This window comes from Amyelois transitella, chromosome 7, assembly GCF_032362555.1.
Source record: "Amyelois transitella isolate CPQ chromosome 7, ilAmyTran1.1, whole genome shotgun sequence".
Classification (NCBI taxonomy): Eukaryota; Metazoa; Arthropoda; class Insecta; order Lepidoptera; family Pyralidae; genus Amyelois; species Amyelois transitella.
Window position 1 is genome coordinate 5,629,430 of NC_083510.1, and position 25,719 is coordinate 5,655,148.

The 25,719-nt window shown below is 34.5% G+C and overlaps 3 protein-coding genes across 4 annotated transcripts in view; 1 reads left to right on the plus strand and 2 right to left on the minus strand.

Moving 5' to 3' along the window:
• LOC106132472 (tissue inhibitor of metalloproteinase) overlaps positions 1-8,583 on the minus strand; it is a 41,041-nt gene extending 32,458 nt beyond the window's left edge. Inside the window, exon 1 of the mRNA XM_013331901.2 lies at positions 8,366-8,583. The gene's annotated coding sequence lies outside the window, so the exon portion shown is untranslated. The remainder of the gene's footprint in view (positions 1-8,365) is intronic.
• The window catches only part of LOC106131727 (synapsin), a 66,787-nt gene extending 45,346 nt beyond the window's left edge, over positions 1-21,441 (plus strand). The window contains exons 9-14 of the mRNA XM_060945120.1: positions 15,386-15,478; positions 16,789-16,901; positions 17,410-17,506; positions 17,712-17,879; positions 18,266-18,494; positions 18,734-21,441. Of these exons, the coding sequence (XP_060801103.1) occupies positions 15,386-15,478; positions 16,789-16,901; positions 17,410-17,506; positions 17,712-17,879; positions 18,266-18,494; positions 18,734-18,936 (903 nt within the window). The 3' untranslated portion in view covers positions 18,937-21,441. The remainder of the gene's footprint in view (positions 1-15,385; positions 15,479-16,788; positions 16,902-17,409; positions 17,507-17,711; positions 17,880-18,265; positions 18,495-18,733) is intronic.
• Positions 21,442-22,226: 785 nt separating this feature from the next.
• On the minus strand, positions 22,227-25,719 carry LOC106131716 (piercer of microtubule wall 1 protein). Of its 2 annotated transcripts, none has more exons than XM_013330894.2 (3): positions 25,541-25,719; positions 24,732-24,818; positions 22,227-22,394 (listed from the first exon to the last, which is right to left on the minus strand). In XM_013330894.2, exons 1-3 carry the CDS (start codon positions 25,695-25,697, stop codon positions 22,273-22,275), a joined length of 366 nt encoding a protein of 121 aa, XP_013186348.1. In that variant the 5' UTR covers positions 25,698-25,719; the 3' UTR covers positions 22,227-22,272. The 2 variants fall into 2 exon arrangements, with proteins under 2 accessions (XP_013186348.1, XP_060801283.1); XM_060945300.1 differs by lacking the exon at positions 22,227-22,394 and adding an exon at positions 24,095-24,315.

The following is a 25,719-nucleotide window of genomic DNA, read 5'->3' on the forward strand; positions in this document are numbered from 1 at the left end:
ATTGAAATGTTGCAGTTGCCTGTTTTTGGACAACTTCCAACAGCTGTATTTCGTCAATAACTTTCTGCCAAGCCGGATTTTTCAAACAAACATGATGTCAAGGTTACTAATAAACGATGTGTTTACATTCCAAAAATGCACATGCAGTTTTGTTTTTGTTGTAAATTTTAAATTTATGATGATTTATATTATCATAATTACCTATTTTAAACATGGTTATCATTAAAATGTTAGTATTTTAATGTTCATGTTAAATATATATACTGAGGTAAAAAATATGTTAACTGCAACTATACCTAAACGTAAACTGTTTTACAAAACTATCGAAAAGTCTTTTTTTACCGGTGTTAGATCAAATAAAAGATAAGTTTACTCAAATAAATAAATCGTAAGTAACTAAATTAAAAAACACGCATTACCTCTTCCTTGGGTCATAAAGTGTTTCATGTCCTTAGAAATTACAGTTAATACCTATCTATTATCAAATGTATCTTTTTGCTTGCTTATAAAGTTTTTCAACAGATTAGATTACAATAGATTTAAGAGTTTCGTAAAAAGAAGAGTAAAAAAAGTATCGTATAAAAAATCCCTTTCGTAAACAGTCCCTATTGAGTCAGTGAAAAATTACCACTTAAATGCATTGGTTTTCTTTGGATTCACCATTCATCTTATCACCGATTATGTTATCAGACAAGATAAAGTTACTGAAAACATCACAAATCGTTCTGAACATAAAATAAATATTTAAATATGTTCACTGCAAGATAAATTCTAAGTGTAATTTATGGTTAGTGCAAGTAATGGGAGGCGAAACGTTAACACAAGAGTGTGTAAATGTGTAAACAGTAGGTAAATTAAAGATTTTAACCTTGGCCGAATAGCCAACCTGGATCGTGGTGTTCAACAGATTTAGCTTCTGTTTACATTTTAACATTATTTCATTGAAGTTTAGAGTAAAAATATGAAAGCGTTATTTTCCGAGTATTTTGTTTCGTAATAACATTTGTACCAAAATTTCAAAGAATTCCCTGCGTGATTTCCCATATTCAACATTCGTTTAATCATAATACTAAAAAGCCAACGTTGTAATTCTCTAAACGATACTTAAGTGTTTGTTACATTAAATAATTTTCATTCATTAAGGTAGATATAACACTCAATTTTTTTTCCGAGCCTGTACTTACTAACTATACGAGATTTTGGATAGATTATATTCTCGAAACACCGAGACAGGTAACTATTTTTATTAAAACTTTACTAGAGAGACAGAGGACACGGTAGAACATCCGATCATTACGTCATGATGCACTTGGCAACTTCAATGAAAACACATTCGCGACCACTGGACGAACACGATGCAGACGTGCCGATGTAACCAATTGAGTCTAGATTTACTAACAGAAGTCCACTGACAATGAATTTACGATCGTCTCGCCCTTCGCTATAGTCAATCCACAGTCAATCGAACAATAGTGTTTCTACAATATAGTTAGCTACTCAGATATACCAAGACAAAACAACTACCCGAATCTAACGTGCTGTTATGAAGTGAAACAAATCTAAATTGAGAAATTAATCATTCATTTAATCCGGCCAGATATTGTATGCATTGCAATGAAATAAGTATGCGCGTGCGACCACATTATCGGCTGGTGTGACGCCTTTCTCGAAATCTTTACCGGTCACGTTTATTTCGGGAGTAAGAAACATTGACTACAGTACTGTGACGAATGCACACGCAACAAAAACGTTTTACTAATAAATAAAGGTCCGCAAGCAAATATTTTGTCTGTATTTTCTGAGACTTCTTGAACATTACTTATGCTAATACAAAATATTGAAAAAAATAAGCTAGGTAAAACCATTATAAATCATAATAAAACTAGCGAAATGCTATTTAAAATAAAGAGTATTTCAGTTAACTTTCCTTAATTATTTATGCTCTACATTAAATAATCGGAAACGTAGTCGGATTCATTAACATCTCTTACAATTATTGCAATCCATAAATATATTTAATCAAAGAAATAAATTGATACAAATAATGCATAGATAGGAATTTGCCGGTCTTTTTATAAACCACTCCTTATTAACAAGACCCTTTCCAAAGATTTGATTTCATCCCGGTAATGCCTTTAATGTGATGGGCTCAGTGACCACCTCCGATCGTAGACCAAGCCTGTGAAGGTCAGATAACTTCTTGATATATATTTCATAATTCTAATTTAGGTCAAGAGGCCACTTCATTGATTCAAATTCCATCGCACCTACTCCAAATGGAAACGCGGTCTGAATCGCACGATATAAACAATTTTATGCGCTAGCTTTTATAAACTTCGTATGATTTTCGTATTTCAAAACAAAAGGCACATAATTTAATGCGAGTTTAAATGAAGACTGCGGCATAAAGCTCACATTTGTTGGTACAACCAATGTTGTTTTGGAGCGACGTTTGTGTTTCATTGCCCTGAATTTATTTGATTACAACAGTACTGACGCTTTATTATTAGATGCATTCTTGTCATTATTATTACGCTTTTATTCTCTCAAATATATGTATATTCTCGTTTCATTTGCCCGTTACTTTTATTATGTTAGTGCCGCTCTACATACAAGAGCATTAAATATTGTTTATTTTATTAAAAGATACCTGACCTATCTTTCGATAATTCTTTTCACACAGTTTAGTGATTCATTAAATTGCTTCGCTTTGATGTGATGAAATAAATACAAATTTATCTTAATTAACTTCACTAATAAGGTAATGAATTTTGTAATTTGCTTGTTAATTCATGTAATCTGGATATTAAGATATGAAAAACGTATTAGCTGCTGGTAATATCTATAGCTTGAATAAGCTTAAGTCTGGCATCTCGTATTACCGTTACCGACGACTAGGCGCCAGCCCACTGCTCCATGGTAAGCACATACAAATTACATTATTGATATATATTGACTGTTTTTTTTATATTCAAATATCTTTATCACAATGATACTTGATACACCAAAATATTACCACATCTAAATGTAGTAAATGAAGAGTATATTAAACAATAACACCGAACTGTAGCGAATTTGTATATAAATATAATTTTCTCAAGTGGAGAGAAAAATACAATTAGATTTATTTTATTTTCATGGTAACGATATCCTTAACCACAATATTAACATAATGTTAAAAAAGTTAAAATATCGTCATTTATCATCATCGTAGTAACATTACAACTCAAGATCTGATAAGCGTAAATTCCCTGGATCTGCGCCCTCTAATCTGGCGGCCATCAATGTCAGATAATAGATATCCGTGAGGTATTATTAGAAAGCGATTCCTTGGCCATAAGTCCCGTGGTGTCAAACCGTGACCCCCGTTGACCCAGCTCACGGAAGAAGTTAATCATCGACCCCAACGCGAAGTACCGTGTATCAACACCACGCTTCTATGACCATGAGTTATGTCTATGCCCATACTTCCTCTGGAAAACTTCGCTAGAGTTTGGTATGCACGTGGGAACTATAATAAAAGCTTCCCTTTCAGCACATAATTTATAGACAAATTTGAGAAACCTATCGGCTAGCAGACTTTCCTAGATATATAACGGCATTAAAATGTATCTTATTGATTCGACTCTATATGTTGAACGCTTATTATTTTGAGTGGAACACTAAAACTTATAATATGAACACCACACCTAAGTAAAACACTAAAGATTCTTATAGACGTAGTACCAATTCCAAGCAGTGAAAACTTCTAAGAAATTATGATGCGCAGCTGTGTTCCATATTGTATTTAATTCACGGTATACAACCCCATCTTTCATAGGCAAATAGACGGAGACCTTACAAGCGAATTATCGTCGCAGACGTGTATTCGCCTGCAGTCTATTATTAATTGCCTCTGTGAACGTCGCAGGAATTCCTCGGCGCAATACCACTCGTTGACCCACTGGATTTCTAGGGCCAAGTTCATGAGCGCTGGGACCGTAGATGCTTGTCTATGCAATGTTGCAACTTGCAATGTGAAAGCCGCATTAGAATCGGTAAAGGTTTATGGGAGAGATAAGAGAACATTCTAAGAATTGAATTAGAAGGCAATAAAAGTGTTATCTTAATTCGAATGGTGAGCCGCTAGGCGCGGATATGGGCCGAGACTGTAAACAAAATTGGAATCGTAGTCCGCGACGCAACAAGTTATTTTCACATTGAAAGAACGTATAACATTTTGAATTAAATGTTAAAATCGGGCCATATCTTTCCAAACCTACATGAGAAATAATACTATGGTAGGCGTGCGATTCTGTGGAGGAAGTTGAAGCCACAAGTGTACTCTTGTTACATTACTGGAATGAAAACAATGAGTCCGTCTATTGAGTGCAGGTGACAAAAGCCGGCCGGTTGTTAGCTTTTCCACGCCATGTCATCATATACCTAAATATAACTCAGTTAATGTTCACATTACTAAATCGCTGCTACACAGCATCGGTGACGCGATACGTAATACTCGATACCAATGCATCATATGCACTTTAATGCAAATCTTATCAAGTAAATACTTATTCCTCTCGACTTTGCGGTTATGAACTTACCTTTAATATACTTATATACATAAAATGTAATTGACTTATGTTATTTGATTGTTCTACAAAATAAAACCCATTTTTATAACAAACAAGTCCATTATCCAATCAGCCAGATGTTTTCTGTGATTAATCACCAGTGTTGTTTTTTAAATATTAATAGATGTTATAAATAGTACTACCAAGTGGTCTGCAGTTTGATAAGATCGATATTGAGTATCGATATCTGTTTATTTTATTGAGTGTGATAAATGTAATAAATTATCATTAATTTCATTTTTTTTTAATCAACTTTTTTATACACTCGACATAAGATCAAACAGATCGATAAGATTAAGAGATATTGCGTCTTTTTAACTATGTATCTAGATTTCTACTGCTTTCTGTCGATAAAGCTATCCTACGGGCAAAGTTCAGCTCTACCATTTCTTCAGATGTAACCGCCGTTTGTACTCCCACGCAAGCCGACAATTTATTACGGCTTGGACGTGAGGCGCCGACCGATCCTTACTATTACCGACACCGGCTTTCACGGCTTCTAATAATTTCCTCAGCGAGATCAATTATTCCAATATCAATAAATCATCGCCTGCTTGTCACATCTGTAGCGCGCCCGCATAAAGGGAGCAGACTATCTGGCTCTGTCTAACCAGCTTAAGTTACGAGTAGTTGATAGCTTACGCGGCAAATCGTTCCATTGGTTACGTCAAGATGAATATTTGTTTTTGTAAAAGGCTTGATTTAAAACTAGAATATACCCGCGGCCCTGCTGTAAAATAAAATATACCATCGATATCCCTCAACGCGGTAAGCTCAGGAAATTCTTTCTTAGCAACCTGCGTTGATGAGTCAGTAAGTAAATCAATCGATTTTCTATTAAATTAAATAGATATGTTTTGTTTTTTTAGACAGAAGTAAATTTATATATATTGTTAACGGTTCAAATTAAAAGGAAAACAATGTTAAAGAAATACAAATTTAGGTTAATAAGGTCTGAATCGGACCCTCAATTATTCATAACTTGGAAATTGCAAACATGGATTTCCAAGAATCGACTAAATATTTAGCATACTTCAGGGTGAAGTTTACACATTACACAATATTTGCCTAGGCGTTCTCAAATTGTGTAGTTAAGTTTACTTGCGGTAACTACCATATTGGCAAAATTCATAATATATCAAAAAGTAGATACTGAAAATAAAGTCAATAAAAATATTTTTGGTGATATATTTAATTACTTGCAAAATGTTGCTTATTTCCGACGCAAATTAACAATTTCCGATAGTTATAAAACCAAAGTAAGAATAATAGAGCCGAATTATAGGGCTCAGCTTTTAAAATAAAAAATAACAACAGCTTTATGAAATGGAACATGTATGGCGCCAGACTGTAAACCAGGGCAAGGCAAACCTCATCACTGATATAATATCTTATGTAGGTACTTTTAATTTCCTACTAAAATGTGAAGATAATTGCACTAATTAAACAATAAGGGCTGTTAATATACCCCATTGAAATCTTTGATTATCAGCTTCATCCCGAGACCACCGCTGGAACACCACTAAGCATAGTCCAAGGTTAAATGATGCGATAATATGTAAGCAGAAAATTGCGGATGTTGTTTTAATGATTTCATGATGTCACGATTGATAGAACTTGACCCTGTAATCTATATTTTCTTGCTGCATATGATGTTCAATCTAGAAATAGGATTAAATCTGCAGACAAAATGATAAACATGTAAATGGAAAAGTTATATTCAGGTATTTAATACTTCATACATTGATTGCAGAGTTCCAAATTAAGGTACAGCTAATCGATTTAACTTGTCTTGGACCTATTAAGGACATTACTAAAGATTTTCTGCCTAATTTATCTTTTAACTTGTAACTTACTTTATACATTTTAATGGAAGCACTATTCGATCATAAATAAAATTATATTTGCGCTGTATTTTTCACATTATGATGTTAGCCCGATCTCGGGACGTATTGTTTGGATCTTCACAATTTTAAAAGATTTTTTTTAATCCTAGATAGAATACGAAATTATATTCTAAGCTCGCCTCATTTTGCACTACAATGTTCTATTGGAGCAGCGAAGCAGATCGCCCGGCCGCCCATTATGCAATAAAATCACTTGATTAATCAATAGAGTGGGTCCTACAAACATCAGTAACAATACACTTCCTCTGGTGCTGGTACTAAACAACTTGTTTCGCACCAAGCCAGATATAAATAGGCACTCCTACATAGTATTTATACCCATTATTTTTCGCAAAAATAATGCATTTGACAATAAACACGAAGGGGACTTAAAAAATATTGCCCCTAATTATATAAAAAATAACATAAGTATACCAAAAAGAAATTCATTTTCTAGAAATTAACTGTGCATATTAAAATTAAGTATTTAACTCCTTATCACTAGACATTACTTTAAAGGTTTACTATTACACAGACAGTTAAAAAAAAAAACAAATTTTTCATACTTTATCATAGAAAAGAAATTAACCAACTCCTTGAGTTTTTATGAATGGCAACTGTCAAAAAGTAAAGCACTTTAGTTAAACAAAAGCCGGAAACACAACCAACTAATTACGACGTGGCGGTGTTGTTATTAGATGCATTAATGATGTCTAGGTTAATGCTTTTGTTTCTGTTTTGCACTTATTTGTTGTAAACGTGAGACTCGTCATTTGGCAGTTGTCTTCTTCCTCCTGGCGTAAATCTCGGTTACATCCTCACCTCTCTGAATAGGAGCCTGGAATGCGCCTTTTGACCATGATCGTGATTAGGTGATTTGTCAATTTCGCAAACCACATATTAATATCACCGGATTTTCACACACACAAAAGAGCTTTTTAAAACCATTTTGTCCCTCTGTCTAAAAAGTCAAGTACAAAAGTTACTCCTCTTTGAATCTTTTTTTGTAACGCTGAATCTGCTGGATGGTGGAGTCGTATAACAGTTGTCTATGTCTAACAGTGTATTTATTTTTGCTGATCATAGATTTAATAACGTCGTCCAATAGTAGGTACACGTCGTCGAGTCTACGCTAAATAAACGCTAACAATGTTTACAAAATGTGTCACGTTTGCTTTAAGCAATATGTGCTGGCTAACAGCTAACAAAATCTACTTCATATCGGGTGTCTAAATAAGTTTAGTGAACTACTACATAACTTTGAATAGAAAACGAGTTTATCTTATGTGAATATGACCCTCGATCGAAAGGGCAGAATGAAAAGAAATTGATGTTACCAGGTAAAATATGCGAGTCGATGGAATAAAAACAGAACATGGGACCACGGGCTCCGGAGCGTAACAGTTCGCACTATGAACTGGGAAGGTTACACGCGAAGAGTAAAAGAAGGGCCGTAATTATCCACGTACATACGAGCTTTCTTGACTACAAGTTTCAATATATCTATGTGAAATACAAATCCCCCTAGTAAATTATTTAAAGCAATCAAACTTTTTATGTGAGTTTGGCACACAGTTCCTCGTTTAACTTGCGGTATCAGTTTAGTCTACGTTATGGAAATCCGGAAAAAAAAGAATGTTAATTCAATTTATCCGCGAATTTAAATAGTGCGTTAAAAGAAAACCTAACATGATTAAATGCTTGATTCAGTTAATGAAAGTGTCTTCTTTTTCCAAAAATTTTTATCTTTATTTTCGTGGCTCTTACCCGAACACTGTTAATTACATTATCATTAGCACCTAATTAGTTCCGTAAGCTGAAATCACAAAAACTGAGGTAATATATGTAAGAAGTAAACAAATGCACCTGCACTTCTGGAAAAATCTGCGGTTCTCGATCATCAACAGCACAAACACAGCAACCAACACTAGTCCATGCCTTTTCTGTTTACAGTTTCAGTAAGGTTCGAACTTCGAATTCAGTTTGTCGTAAATGCGCACGCGGTATCCGTTGTAAAGACGTTCGTCGCACGCGTTCTCCGGCACGGGCGCAATCGGTAACTGAATGTAGCGCTGTGTTCGGACCAGTTATTATGCGTCCACAGCGAGCATCAAGCCAAAGCCAACCAACACGTGGGTATTGTGATATCACACATGCAAGACACCGCTCTTATCGGTGCATCGCCCGTAAAAGCTCATGATTCACCAGAATTAGGTTTCGCCTGTGACATCATCAAGTTATGCGCGAAAGTAAACATCGACCAGGCTGTGGCGTGAATTTTAAGACAAAATTGTGTTGTTATTTCCATAAGCTGAACATCTTGTATCGAGCTCTTCATATACCTTTGTCAAACATTATTAATCTCAATTAACTTTTTTATAAATTACTTGACACATACATATGTACCTTGTACTTAAGACCTTAAATTTCAAATTACTTATTAAGTAAATTTTTTCAAACTTTCTTACTGATTTTAATTTCAAAATCCAATGCTGCAGCCAGCCAGGGTGGTAAATCAGATTTTTTTTTCTATGCATCTTAATTTACAGCCTATGTTAACTTTTTATTATCTGTTGTCACAGGATGTTTAGTCTGGATCACTAACTGCCTAGATAAAGCTTGTGAACTTCCTTTAGTTAAGTGGTATTTTTCGTGTATTGCACTATACTATATAATATTAGAATAATTTCTACCTATTGGATTTTTTTACCGTCAGGACTTTTATTTTACCTACTTCAATTTCTTTTCAATAACATTTTATGAGAATCTTACGAAGGCAACATGACTGAGATACAGATAGATGGTATTCCTTGAATGTGATCTTGTTCACAAAATTATCCAAAAGAGACAAACGACAACTAGTACAACAGTAACTAGTTACTAATTAACCATTGTAAGAAGAAGATGGCGTTCTTCTATTTATATAAAACTTTGTGTAGTGCGACAAATTTAATTAGATTACAGTTCATTATCATCATCAATAGGTAAGTCTCCTCTGCTGGAGTAGTTACAACTATCTCTATATCAACTATCTCAGGAATAGATTACACAACACGTGTGGATCCTGAAATACAAGAGATTTCCAGTTCAAATATTTATCCCATTTTTGAAAATTAGGTTATCGCCTCAATCTTCCTCCTGGCTTTAGTGCCGGTAGTATCCTCATGACTTTGGAGAGGAGTTTTAACGCCGCAATGTGTCTTAATTAGTGTTAACTGACATAATTTAAATGCATATCTTTGTTGATAAACATGAAATCTGGCGTTATCTCCGAAACTATACAGAAGATTCAGAAGTGTTTGCCAAATGTCAAGGTTATAAAATGGCAGATTTTCAGTCGTTGTTTTTGTATTTTCTACTTTGTCACTTGAAGCTCAAGTTTATTTAAAAATATGTTGGTGACATACATACATAAAATCACGCCTCTTTCCCGGAGGGGTAGGCAGAGACTACCTCTTTCCACTTGCCACGATCTCTGCATACTTCTTTCGCTTCGTCCACATTCATAACTCTCTTCATACAAGCTCGGCGGTTTCGGGTACTTTTGACCTGACCCTTTACCAGGACGTCCTTAATTTGATCAAGATACGTTCGTCTAGGTCTTCCCACTCCGACCTTTCCCTCCACACTCTCCTTGTATATCTGCTTAGTCAACCTGCTTTAATTCATCCTCTCCACATGACCGAACCATCTTAACATACCCTTTTCTATTCCTGTAACTACATCTTCTTTCACATCACAACATTCCCTTATCACGCTGTTCCTTATCCTGTCACTCAATTTCACACCCATCATACTCCTTAACGCTCTCATTTCCACTGCATTTATTCTGCTTTCATGCTTCTTTTGCCATACCCAACTTTCACTCCCATACATTAATGTCGGGACCAACACGCCCCTGTGCACAGCCAGTCGAGCCTTTTTGGATAGTTTCTGACTGCTCATAAAGGCATGCAAAGCTCCATTCACCATGTTCCCCGCGTTCACTCTCCTTTCAATATCACTATCATACTTGCCATCTGATGTAAACTTTGATCCTAGATATACAAACTCTTTCACTTGCTCCACTTTTTCTCCTCCAATCAAAATATTACATGCTGTCATTTCTTTCTCCATTTCAAAAACCAGTGTTTTAGTTTTACTTACGTTCACTTTCATTCCTTTCTCTTTTAAAGCTTCGTGCATACAGTTTACCATCTCCTGTAACTCCTCCGCTGATGACGCCAGTATAACCTGATCGTCGGCATGACATGCAAATGTTGGTGACATGAATAAAATTCTGATTTGCTCTCTGAACGCGACCCACCTTGCAGTGATTGCACACTGTTTGTCGATAGCATACCTAGGTAATTCTTATCAATATGGGTCGAGATATGTTGTTGCAATATTTCCTCCTTATAAAAGTTCCTTCCATTGTTCCAAGACGGCACCACTTGATATGACAGATAAGTAAAGGAACTAAGTTGGTAGGATTCCCCAAATAGTTTACCAGTTGATTCTGAGATCCTACCTGGAAAAGACTTTTCTAGGTTTTCATCGCCAGCGACTGGTACATATCATAATCCCATAAAAAAATCTACAAATAACATCGAGATAAAAGTTTGTACTGTGTTGACAAAAATAAATTTTCTTACGCGAGCGAAGATTTTTCAAATCTAATTGCACATAATATTCTTTAAAGATTTTATTCTATTTTAAATGAATTAAATATATACCTAAATAGTTTACTTTTTCTGCTCCTTATAACTTGACATGAAAGTGTGCATTTATTTCAACACTCCTGTTAGGTACGTGATCCCCACGAGGATATCATTTGCATTTCCATACGTCTGATGCATGCTTTATTTGTATAATATTCTATCGGGCACAATATTTCACTCTAATCGGTACTTTAAGTAACTGTATGAGACTAGTCATTGCAGGAGAAACATGAAATATTATTTGTTTGCGCAGAAAAGCTTGAGAAAATTCAATTATATTTGAGACTGACACGCCGTCTATTGACTAATCGAATTAATTTGATGGAAATTGGATTATTTCGTGAAGCGTGAAATTACGGCTCAAATATTGTTATGAGACCAAAATGTCAGGAAACCAATCAATTAACATGAGCAGATACAAAAAGAAGAACAAAATATATTTATATATTTTTTGTACTTATGTGATTCATACGACAAAGAAACTAGTAACTAGTGGCTATTGTCATTTCTTACACAACTTTTTATAACATCAATAGTTGGTAGTTAATGAGAATTTGATAAGTTTTGTCACTTTTCAGTCGCCTTTTAAAGATTATGGTTTAAATCACGTTACTATATTTAGCCTCGGTAAATAAGTTTAACTTAAACTAATATTTTTTTAATGCAAATCAATAATTGAATATTATTTCATGTTAAGTTATAAGGTATCCCTTTTTAAAGAATAATAAACTTTTTCAAAACAAAGGTTGTAGAATGAGGTTACATATTTGGTTAATTTAATGGATGTAGCAAATCTTATATCTACTTATGTACATGATCGCAAAACAGACAACATGTCCAATTCACACACGTTACGACCTGGCGCCGGATTCATTAGATATCTATTTATCGGTCGATAAAAAATGCAAAATGCATGAAGTGTTAATTTCTTGTGCGTAATCTTAAAGATGACGACATTCGGTTTAGCTAGTTTTGTAGATACACAAAAACACGATGACGAGAACTAGATATCGTGATCGTCGAAGGAATCGCATAGATTTTATAATATACCTAATATTATTTTATCGTCAAGTTTACCGATACTATAAATTTTCCCAAAACTCTAATAAACTCATCTGTTGATGTATCCCTCAATATCGTTGTAGAATTTACTGAATATTGTCATTGTTATGAGTAAATGATAAGTAATTCTTATTTTTACCAGCTTCCATTTATCTGTGTTAAAGGATTTTTCATTTAGATACAGTCGAATAAGTTAATAAATGATATTATACCTGACTGGTTCGTATGTATCCTACTTCTCTACTAGTGTCAGATGCATTATTTATATGAGAAAGATCAAGAATTTCATTCACATCATTGCACGCCACTATGATGCGTCGGAATACTACTACTAGTATAATATACTCGTAGGTACTTGGTTTATAAGGGTTATTTCTAACACCCTACGTATTTAATTGTCTGGCGTCATAAAACTAATTGAATAACATTTAAATAGGTCCATAGAGCTGCTTGCCACTGATTTATAATCGCTTAGGCACAGTAAAGATAACATCGGACTACAAAGGCGGCAATTGCAATGATATACGGCAATTGCCATGTCCTTTGAAAACAATAAATATCCCATCGAGACTGGTGCGATATTATTCCTCGCTTGTTTATTATCGTTAAGAGCTATTGTCAGCAACTTGATTTTGAATTGAATGCTCCCATAGTTTCCGTAAGCCTATCGGCTGATTGATCAGTAGATAACTACTGTTGAAATAGTACTAGTAAGAACTAAGAATTGTCTCTGGCTGCTGGCGCCCCGTATTTTCTTCACATACTTAATATTCATTATTTGACATTCATAACATAAAGTGCAGGCTGACCTTTCCGGAGCCCTCCATAGAAATTTTACGAAGAGACACAAAGGTATACTGATACCTTTGTGTGTTTGGAGATATATTTTTTTAAAAGGAAAAACATAATTGTGTATTTTTTTTAAATTAAAACCAACTGTATATATATATATATATAAACCATTTGGGTAACTAAGTAGACGATTTGTTTAACACTAGCACTAGACATTTAGTGGACGAACCGAAATGAGTGGACTGAAAGAGAAAAGGGACCGTTGAACGGCGACGTTATATGAACTATCCGGGTTTTACAAAGAATTGTTGTCGTAACCGCACAGGGCCCATCATCTCCGGACATAACGACACCAACCACAACGCTATTACGAATGACGAAGTTGTCACAAAACTCACCATAAATAGTAATATACACAAATGTTCATTTGTAGATGCGTCACCGGTCCTCGGATTCCTTGGAGTAGCGTATTACACTTGATATGCGCCTGCGCCGCCCACGACGACGCCTCCGCCTCTGATTTCTTCGCAAGCATTTGTATCATATCATATGACGTCATATTGATTGACGGTATTATATTAACTGTATCAATGAGTTTTTCGTTTATTCTAAACTGTAGGCCAATAATGAAGACCTGATAAGTGGCATCTGACGCCAACAGACAATGTATATATCCTGAAGATATTTTTACCGCACATGGCAAAAAACAACAACAAGCTATCTAAAAACTCAGCTTCCGTATTACAACCTCGGAATCTACCATCGATATAGACCGTTTAAAGTCAAACGTTTGGATATAACGACATAGTGCGGTAACGTTAAAATTTTTGCGGTCATAGGATTGTGGTTGAATATGAAATAAAATTTTCTAATTTAGATGGTTTTATATTTATTTTATGAACTCAGCTGAATTATGGGGAATAAAGAAAGGTATTTTAATTGGTAATGTTTTAAAGTTGGTAATACACAAATCTTGGCTAAGTTTGATCCTATTTAAAAAGGTGACTTGATTTAAGCTGAAATGATGATTTAGTGGAAGTATGTGTCATACTCAAAGGGATCGAATATAGGAATCGAATGTTTACTGAATCCGTGCCAATTTCTTCTGTTAAAGACGTAATAGTTCTATGAAAGACGTGGGAGAATGTTATGAGTTGTGCTATAAATCCGTTTAGTCAGCCTAACTAAATATTTTGATTGTTATAGTAACGGAAACTTCTCGCTCACCTAAAACGTTGAGGTATTTACGTAAAAAACTATTTAGGTACGATAGAAAAGGATCACTTTCTATGACGGTATGATTAAACGACCTCTGTGGCGCAGCGGCAGTGCGCATGTTCGAATTTCGGCCTTTACAATTCATATGAATTTAGTGTTTTAATTATTTCCATATTATATTTAATTAAAACACTAAATTATAAATATGTTATATAATTTTCACCTTAAATTTATATTATTTTTAATTTCGTCTCCACTACATTCGTTGTTTTGGGCTATTTCATTTACTAACAATATAACATGAGGTGTACAAGGTTCTCTGATAGTTAGGAAAGTTCTAAAAATAGAACTTTCCTAACTATAATTTTTAGCATGGCTTCTCTATTTTTACCATTACCTACTAATTTCCGAGTTATAAATATTAGTTTAAGCTCTTGCCAAGCCTTGCCTTTTACCCTGCACATTCGTGTAACTGATTGTAATATCATAATAAGCTTGTTTTGGCAGGCACCTAAACTATTTTGTTCACATGGCCATGCTCTGTGTTCTGTAGTCATAGAATTTCCACTCCATAGCGTTATCATAGGTGGTCTCCTCCCTGGTAAGGAGGAAATCTAGTAAGTACATAGAATATACTTAGACCTTTAACCACGGGGATTATTTCATCAAATGTCCCGCATATAATTCGTCATCCACTTTACACACAAGATTTACTGTTTCAGAATGTTTATTTAAATGTGTCAATAGTTAGCCAACACTGAAAACAATAGGTTTGTTTGCATTTATTCATAGTCGACAAATAATATATTTCTCACTTAGGCTTACTGGCCCGGATTACTACTTCGTTCGACAATTCTAAGTGAAATTTCTCTATTACTGAGTACAATAACTCTGTCGATGTTGTTCTGATAAAAGTATTACTACAATATTGATTTAATGCGAAACAGTGATATTTTTGCCATGTATTTATCACAAATATTATTTTTATGTGTATTTAGTTAAAATTTTGAAGTACAATTTTATAGCAATTTTATAACAAATCTATTTAAATTATGTTGTAATGACGGAAATGTTATGTATTTAGTAGTTAACAGAATCTCATTTCTTGTTGCAGGTAACGGCTCCGAAGTTCCCAGTTGTGATCAAGATAGGTCACGCTCACAGCGGAGTGGCTAAAGTGAAAGTGGACACCCTGGCCGACTTCCAGGTACTTGTTTTACCTAAATATATTGATTCTGTCACAGCAGGGTTGTATAGGAGAACAGTAAATACACTGAGAAGTTTGAATGGGTAAAATTCCCACGTAACCAACTAATCTTCATATAACACACGTAAAAAAGAGAGTCCCTAGTAATTGCAGCAGAACATATAAGAAATTCGGCTGTTTATGTATGTTTATACCAATTCATATGCACATAAATTACATAGGAAAGATAAACTGAAGAAACAATAGAACATAGGTTTTGCCTATTTATAAAGAAATCTCTACCAGCAGACCCGAGACAGGAGACATGATGGCATACTGTCTAGCATTTCTTTTCTGTATTCGAGACCGTATTAAGTACCAAAGTTTAATTCACGATGAAATAGATATGTATAGCTTTAAAATGCGTAAGTACAAATAGACTTCGAAAATATTTAGACTTGTTTTTTTTTTTATTATTTTCCCAATCTTTATTCCCTACCCATAAAACTGAGATAACTTTAAACGCATATTTACATAGTAAGTTCGCATATTAGACACATAGAGGGTCACTTAAACTTTAAACAAAGTACCTTTACGTGTTTTGGCCTTAATGGCATAACTTTTCGGACGGTTAGTCCATTTGTGTGTCTTCTTATTCAATTACAATATTTTACTGTAGTTACAAGTACAAAGATAATTCTAAAGGTCAAATATAATCGCTCATTTTATTCTTAACTTATAAGTATACAGAATATATTAAAGGATCATTCAGTAGATTTATGACACACACATTTATTTTATACGTTACAAACTTAAATTGGTCCTGCAGTTGGCCTATGATTAAACTAAATTAAGAAAGTTAACTATCGGCTATGGATCTCATATTATAGGTTTCTGTTGAAAATATATCATCGTAATTGTACACATAAACTATCTGATTTATAGCTTTAAATCAAGGTAACTGTCAGTTCAGAATTTGTTGTTGATCTCTTTTTAAATTAAAATCGACATAATTTCGTTGTTTTTGCTTACAAAGCAGTAACAAGTTAACCATAAACACTGCTGTCTGCAAGAACTTGATAAGTTGTTATTGTGGCTATATGTGTTTTGAGCTTACGGCTACTTACATATTTATTTATAATATTTGTCACATAGTTTACCACAACCATTTTTAGTTTCCTGAAAATATCAATAATTTTAAAAAAATATTTATTTTTTAAGCAAACGACGAATGAATTAAAACTTTCATTATGATTATTCAATATCAAGTTTAAGTAACTATATCTACTAGTTAATTTGATAGTCTCGCTTTAAATCTATTTTTCTTTCAGGATATTGCCGGGGTCGTGGCAATGCTGGGGACCTATTGCACCGTGGAGCCCTACATCGATGCAAAATACGACATCCATATACAGAAAATAGGCACTAACTACAAAGCCTTTATGTAAGAACTTTCACTGAAAAGTGAATTTAATTAGGTTTCCAAAGTAATGATTCCGGGTCAAATGATTATTTCATGGATTTTTTATTTTACAAAAGATCTCTAGGTGCAAAATAACGCGTAGAGTTAGAGAGAAAAAAGGCAAAAATGAAAAAGGGACTACAACCAAATTAATTAAATCAATTATTAAGGTGTAAGTACATTATCAAACCTAGTGTATTTACACCTTATAAGAAACTCCCAAAATTCAAAGACGTAGGTATATTTTATGAACTTTGAGAAACGGATCAAAATTTAATAATCGGAATTATTTCACAAATAACAAAGAACAATAAAACCCTAATATTAATTTTCCTTTTATAATTGAAACTGCTACACAACGCCTGAGGCAGCGATAACCGCTCATTTGCTTTCCATCACATTTCCAATTCTACAGGCGTTTGCAGGCGGAGCGTTAACGACGCAAATTACAATTGCAAATGACTAGGCACTAATTAAAAAAATGTTGCAGGCGCAAATCCATATCGGGAAATTGGAAAACCAATCAGGGATCGGCCATGTTGGAGGCCATTGGTATGAACGACAGATACAAGATGTGGATTGATGAGGTAATAACGCCTGAATTTTAATTTTTCTTTTCAAGCACTGTCAATGTAAGAGTTTCAATGTGTATTCAGTAAGTTCACGTTCTTCTTCTCTTTTTCCTTGCTCTTTCTCACTTTAGTGGGGTCATCTCTCTTCTAATCTTTTGGCACCCGGACTGTCTGTCGAACTGAATAGAACACAATTAATTAAGGCTATGATAAATTACAGGTCAGTGAAATTTTCGGAGGTTTGGAAGTTTGCGCTTTGGAGCTGGTCGTGGGAAAAGATGGCCGCGAGCACATCATCGAGTTGAATGACTCCGCCACCTCGTTCATGGGAGACTCCCAGGAAGAGGACCGCCGTCATCTAGCAGAGCTGGTGCTTCAACGTATGCAGGTGTGTAATCACTTCAGTGTCGTCTTATCAACTTCAATCGACGGAACAGTCGTGTTATCGTATTTAGTATCATCTATAGTTGTAATATAAGTAATCAAAGCTTGACAAATTTTTAAGAATCAGATCCCTGCTTTAGGTAAATCGTGTTTCAATTAGATCTGGGAAAAGTATAGGCACTGTTAATGCAATTATGTATTACATCCTTTTGTACTTAGTTTGTGCAATTTTGAAATAAATAACTTTCGACAGCTACCGAGATAAGAAACTAATTAATAATTTTAATATTTCTAGACATTAAGATCGCTTATGAGCCTGACTACGACTACGAGAATTATTTCTATTGCAGCTGAAGAAATCAATAACAAATACATTCATTTACATTCCAGGCTGTTTGCCGACCAGGCATAACAAAGACGACATCCCGATCCTCAGTATCAGGCAGTTCAGCCGCCGCGTCCCCCGAAGAGAGGTCGATGCCGCTGCCGGGAGGGCCGCCGAGCGTGCCGCCGCCTGCGCCACTGGCCTCCGCCGCTAGCATCGACCGCCCGCTGCCGCCCATCCCGGCTGAACCATCGCAGCCGCCGCCGCCGCCTCTCACCAGGCGGGACTCTCAAGGTAACGTAATAAGAGTTCCAAAAAACTATTATTATTAAAGTTTATATTATTAGACTTGTAGAGAGCTTTTACCATTTTTGGCGTTTCTTTGCTTAAATCTGCTGACTGATACTTTAGCGTTAAAAAATTGATTAAACTTTACTACTTCAAAGAATAATTAGCTTACATCATCATATGTTAATTTAAATTGATGGCCCCTCTTTTATATATTTTTTCAACTTATATTTTCGTTATATCAGCTTCACAATCATCCACCGTGTCATCCGCTTCGGCCGCGCCCAGCACCGGCAGCGCCCCGAGCGGCACGGCGCCTACAGGCTCGGCCTCCGGTCGGGGGGGCTTCGCCCGCCAGGGCTCCCTCAGCGCCGCGCTTACTGAAGACGCAGAAGACACCATGAAAAACCTTCGAAAGACCTTCGCGGGCATTTTCGGCGATATGTAAACGTAGACGTTCTTGTACGGGAATTGGACGGTATTTGTACCAGGCTACGAATATTCTGAAAAACGTATAATATGCTAGCTACGGTGTTGTACAGTCCCTACCATTCATAGACATGTTATAATCGAAATACGAAATATTCCTTAGCCGGCAGCATGAAGCAGTTATATTTAAGTACATAGAGCTCAAGAAATAACTCATGTAGATAGCCACATGGTACAATACACGTTTCTTGTCCGGCACAACATTCAATTTAATTTGTTTAAAATATTGACATTTTAATACATACCTACCTATACACAATTATCTTTAAGTAATTTGGAACAGTAGCTGAATAAAATTATCCGGTATGAAGCTCAAGAAGCATTTTTATAAAAAACAATGCTCAGTTTCAAATTAATATTACACACCTACCGAGTTTTGAAGGGACCACCCCTTTAACCCAAAGTCCTGTCAAAAAGAGGCCGCATATAAACAGAAAAGTTAGTCTAGTCTTAATATAAAATAAGTTTAGATTTTTTACAATAAGTTTATTATAAATATGAAAATACGAATCATCTGAGCTGCATTGTGATGGAACCCGTGCGGTACCGGCGAGCGCCCGTGCTGCGCCGCGTCGTAGTAAACTTCTCTTTCACTGTCAGACTCCCTTCTTTACTTGCTGCACTTGTAAAAGTCGCTGAGATTTACTTCTACATTTCACACATGTGACTCATGTTTTTTTAGTGTTAATATTATTAAGGACGAATAATATGTTGTGGCAATAAGTAGAAAGAACAATTTAAGGGATATCGTTACAATTTTTTCAAGTTTTATATGAAAGCGTGTTGCTTCTTTGTGTACTCGTAGAATAATCTGAATGAACTGATTCTTTATTAATTCCTAAACTAAACCAAAGATTTATTTTCTTAAATTTACTTTATTATTCATTAATCAAAATTGTTGGCAAATGCGCTCTGAGCAATGCTATTTGAGACAATATTGTTAAAAGCGAGAATTGATCCACATTTTATACATTATTACTAGATGTATCTAATAGAATAGTATGGTAAGATCTTGTTATGCGTATGACCTTATATGAACATTCATACGGAGTTTTTCTTATTTAAAATTTTGTTTGTCTATTTGAAATGCTGCACTCTCAGTGCAATATTTCCTACTTCATATTCTTACTGCGAGTGTCTCACTCGATCATTGTGCTATGTATAGGTAACAAAGATTTTGGAAAGTTAAACTTGAATGTCAACGAAGTCTGACTGATCGTCATATCAGGAAAAATCTAATGTTATCTATTTCGTCAAGCGCATTGTGCTTTTCATATCTTTTTAGTAAATATTATCTACCTTTAGTAGTAAGCTTAATATAACCTACTTAATTATTTAGCAAACGCGAGTTTGAAGTAGACAAATAATTTAAAATGTGTCGTAGAATATTGTATGTAATAACCTATTATTATATGCGTCGAATTTACGGGTTAACTGTCAGATTTTATTTATTAAAACTTAGCAAAAAATTATAGCAAATTATTAGCATTTTAAGTTTGTATAATGCTCCAACTGAAACCTACTTATTGTTGATGTAGATATTACAACGAAAATAGGAATACAAATATAAATGTAAGACGGGATAATTCACATTAATTGAGGAATCGGTATCTTAGAATTTACTTGTTATGATTATATTACAGATATCTATTTATTTACCTATTTCAAATTGGGGATCATAAACATAATTGGTACATCGAACGGCAGTCATTTTATGTTTTAACCCTTTTCACGCTTATAAAGTAAAAGTAGCTTCAATCGTACCTACATTAAATAGATACATAACTTACGGTACCTATTGGGCTTTGGCAATACGTCATACCTCTATACGAAATATAGTATGCTTAGACTAATAATTATATTGCACTTGTAGCTAGATTTTGACACAAAACCCTATAGCATTACCTACACTGATGATATAGTGTAACGAATAACTATACGTAAGTGTCTATAAAGTGCGCAATTATATAAATTATCTTACTTTCGAATTATAAACTGTATAATTTATAGACACATAGCAATTGAATTATTTACAGTAAGTTCTCAAACTATGGATAAAGAAATTTTGGTTGGTTACGTTTGTATTAAAGATTTATTCTGCGTTCGTTAACTAATTAAGGTAATATGAACACTAAAGTTAATTATAAAGCTGTTGTTGTTGTTGCTAAACAAGTTATACAATGTACTCATATGAAATGATGAATAGTATTTCCGAAAGACGAATAACGGTAAAACATTTTCACAATCTGTAAATGAAATGATCTATGGCAAAAGTTATCATTTATCCACAAATCATGTTTCAAACTTAAAACAAATGTTTTAACGATATTCGGTCTTTTATTAGAAAGACATGGTCAGTCGAAACAACTATACCTCGAATAATGCATAATCACTGAAGAATCAGTAAAGTAGAAGAAAAAAAATATAAATACCATAAAATTTTACAATATTGTTAAACCCTTTTCACCCTATCACGATGACCATGTCTTCCAATGGAATATGTTAATGGAATTTGAATGCATGTTAATCTATACGATATATAATAAAATACCTCTTTTGGTAAGTCAGTAACCACCTACTGACTTTTGTGATTTTATTTTCATCAAGTGACCCCTAAATAACTTCCCCAACCTTTAGACTAATACTCATAAGTACTCGTATGTGATAAGATACGTGCCATCTATCCCTTCTAGACAATGAATCATCGTATGGTACATGGAGGAGCATCTTCACGTCTATAGTGTATAGAATAGCGTGTAGTTTTAACTTAGTCTTTTTGGTCTACGTGTTGCTGCTACACTGCTCTTTCTTCCATATCTTCCTTTTGTTCAAAGTGAAAATAAACATCGAGATCAAGGTTATTTAACTTGGGATTATTCTTTTAGGCAATGGGCTAGCAACCTATCACTACCTCAGAATTGATTCTAATTTCCAGCACTAAGCTATACAGCTAAAAGGCCATATGCCTTCGACGAGTATGACTATCGGCTTTATATACCTCCTAAGGGATAAAGCCGTTAAGCTTATTAATACTACACTATAAGCACTAGTTCGAATAGTCAGTTCAATTATCTGATACGTATGTGTCATTTTTAATCGACTGAAAAAATTTAATAAATAAAAAGCTTGGCAAAGATATCAAATATTTTCAGTATCTAATAAAACGTTCACAAAATCAAAGAATGTCACTATAATCTAATAATTCAATATCTAATTAATATTGCTACATTACCTATCAAAAACGCCTTGAAAGCCTTCAAATAAAAACAAAAACTGCTAAAAATAATTGCTACAATCAGTATCCAGCCGGGTCCATGCCAGTGTTGAGGCTGTAGTTGCGGTACATGCCGGCAGCTGCCAGCCTATTGGTGAAGGTCTGGCCGGCGGGGAAGAACACCGAGCTCACAGAGTGGATACCTGCAAGTACACAAGGATGAACCATCACTCTTGAAGATGACGAGGGGCTTATTCCGGAACATTGGAAGACAATGTGTCTTACCGCCACTCTCTTTGGGTGTGAGGTTAACAAGAGTAGATAAAAGTGTGAAGAAAATGTATTGCCTGTAAAAAGGCCTGTTTATCGGCCGTGGAATAAGAAAATAATGGTTTTGCGTCCGGTGCTGATAGCGTTGAAGCTCACTTTTCGATTAGGAAAGAGCGCGAGGTAAAATATAAAACAGACTTAATAATTAAAAATTTGGTCTACTTGAACATAATATCTGCAAATCGTATATAATCTATACTATTTACCAATAGTACCTCCTGCTTCTTTTAAAAAAAAACTGTATTGACAAATTATTACACAGAAATTAGCTATTCTACAGAAGAACCAAAACCTTTAGGGCATATAGGTATCTTACATTGATCTTGGCCTACACTCATAACGCTGTTTTGTTACCGGCACTTTTTATATCACCACCATCTCTTTACGTAGATATCATGAAACTCTACCAAGGATATCTTACACGTTACACGTACTGTTTTCTCGTAAATCAAACAGGATTAGGTGGGGACCTTTTAAATCAAAGATCATGGTTTAAACTGCTCTTCATGACTCCATTAACTCCGTTTTACCGACCGTTTAGTTATTTTAATTTCAAATATGTAACAAAGGAATCAAATATAGGGCATTTTCAATCACAATCAATCAAATCTTGTCTCACACTCACCTGTTCCTGAACCGTAATAGTGAAGGGTGAACAGGATTCACTTCAAGAAATTACCCGACTTAGGTACCCACTCTTGTATCATGGCCATATTATGCGGTCATAGGCAACTGGGAAAAACGCCGCTTTTTATAGATCTACGCCACGCAAGTGTGGTGTATTAGTGCCTACAAGCCATTAGTTGAATTTGTATGAATATGTATCATTAGACCATAAAGTACTCACGGCCACCCATTGGCCATCATCACCTACCCGTGTAGCACCGCAATGATAGTAGGCGGTCGTAGACAGGATGCATATCCTCTTTATATGGAATGAGGTTGACTGTTTACTTAAACGACTTCTGTTAATGCGTTTCATTTCAAAATCGAAAGTTTTTCTCGTCATCATAGCTTTTAACGGTCCTGCTAGTGCACTTGCTAGGTGTTTTTGCTTCTGCCCTTTAGTCGATTTGAATGATGTCAACAGGAAGAAATGTACTGGTAAAATCTAACTTACCTTTTTATAACCGTTTGAAATAATGAAACTAAACATAAGATACGTTTGTACTGTTCGAACCAACAAGATCATAAATAAAAAAGATAAGAATGTATAAAAAAATCATTTATTTACTCTTATAATTATTTAACATTTCATTTTACAATTAGGTACTTAGTTTGCTCAAACATAATTTAAACCATATCTTATCAAAAACGGTCATTGGCTTTAAGTAAATAACCCAGAATTGGTGCTGTATTGTCTCAATAGAATGCTTATTTCGTATACATAAAAAAATTAAACTAAAACCTTCTTATTCTAAGAAAAACAAGAAACAAAAACAATTCGCTTCCCTAGACATAAATAAGTTACTTTTTTAACAATTAAACGCTGACTTCCAGACGATAAAAATAATGTCTTAAACAAGAAAAAATAAACTTAGTTAAGCTTTAATCTTAATTTATATGGCCGCTATGTCAGGATTAATTCTTTTGTTTCACACTTTAATAAACCAGACCGTCGTCCATAAAGAAAGGAGAAAACGGACTTTGTTAAGTTATATCATAATTAATATTAATATGGCAGTGGATCCATTCTCGTGTTTAAAGAATAGTTTCTATACATGCCGGATTTAGCCATCGCGTTGGTGAAACCCTGATTCTTCGGAAAATATGATGTCGGGACGGAGTGAGGGCCTAGAACGATCCCGTATAGTGTTCATTATTTTTAAGAGTTTAATGTTTTAACAGTGAGGAATAAAATATGGTGATTTTGTTTTAAGGTTTAAATTTATTTTAGTATCTAATTAAATGCACAAACAATAACGCTAATACAGGAACAATTTGTCTTCAGCATATAAAATTATAATACCTGACTAACATAAACATATAATGAAGTACGAAGAAAGACGTGACTATATGTATTTACATATATATAATGAAATAAATAGGTATCAACATTGCGGGATAGGTAAGAAGGTTCTGAAGGACAAAATCTTATATTAGGTAGATAATATTACTATTAAAAGTAGATGTAGTAAAAATGAGAACGTGATTTCAGACTATGAAGACTATACATAAAAATCAAACAATAAATAATAATATATACTAACCTGGTGGGTACCATCCGTAAACGCTAGCCGATGTTCTATAAAACGGATGCTGTTTGCTCACCTGGCAACCGTACCCGTTGAACCAATCTGTAAGGACGCAAAGAATGATATTTTGTTACGACCCGTAAGATCGTCGTAAGATCGTCTGTTGATCTTGTATTACGAAAGAAATGGATAAGAAGTGAGAGAAATTTATACAAACCGTAGCTAGTGAAGACTCATTCTACGTTCGGAAGTAAATTAATATTAACAATTCAATTCGGTAGAGATATACTTAAATGAGTATAAACTTAAATGTTATGATTTCTCTTAAATCCATTAAAACAAAAAATCTATTCTATATAACTGCAGACGTAGATATTAAAAAAAATATATTCCAGGTATTATGTCTCCATGTAAAAACAGAATTAGGTAAATAAAGGCCTTTCCTATTGCTGATGTAGATACCACACGAAGCCCGTATAAGTAAGCCTCCACTCCACTAACAAATAGTTGAATAACCTCTTAATGACAAAAATGTGGGCTTTGTCTTTACTATTAAATACAAAAGAAACATTTACCACAATAAAAACGACTATCAATGGTGAATCTTTTGCTAATCTTCTATCAATTAAATCTATTTTCACTGATTAAATACGATGAAAAGAGAAGTTTTTTATAATTAGCTTAACTGGCTTTATGGTAGCTTCAATATTATGGAAAATTTCCCAAAATCGTATATCGATATGTCATTTGTCACAAAAGGTGCTTTCATCTTTCATCAAAAAGAAAGAAAAAGAGTAGAGAATTGCTTCAAAGTATATACTTACGAGGATGATCAAATCTCTTTGGCAAGTTGCAGGTGACGAACAAATCGGAGGTCTTAGGATCAGGTTTCTTAATCTCGTTCTGAAGACTAGCCCTATCCACGCATGTGGCGGAACAAAACCCTGGCTCTTTCGGCCCTTCAGGACCCTTGTCGCCCATGATGAAAATAATCGAAAGAAAA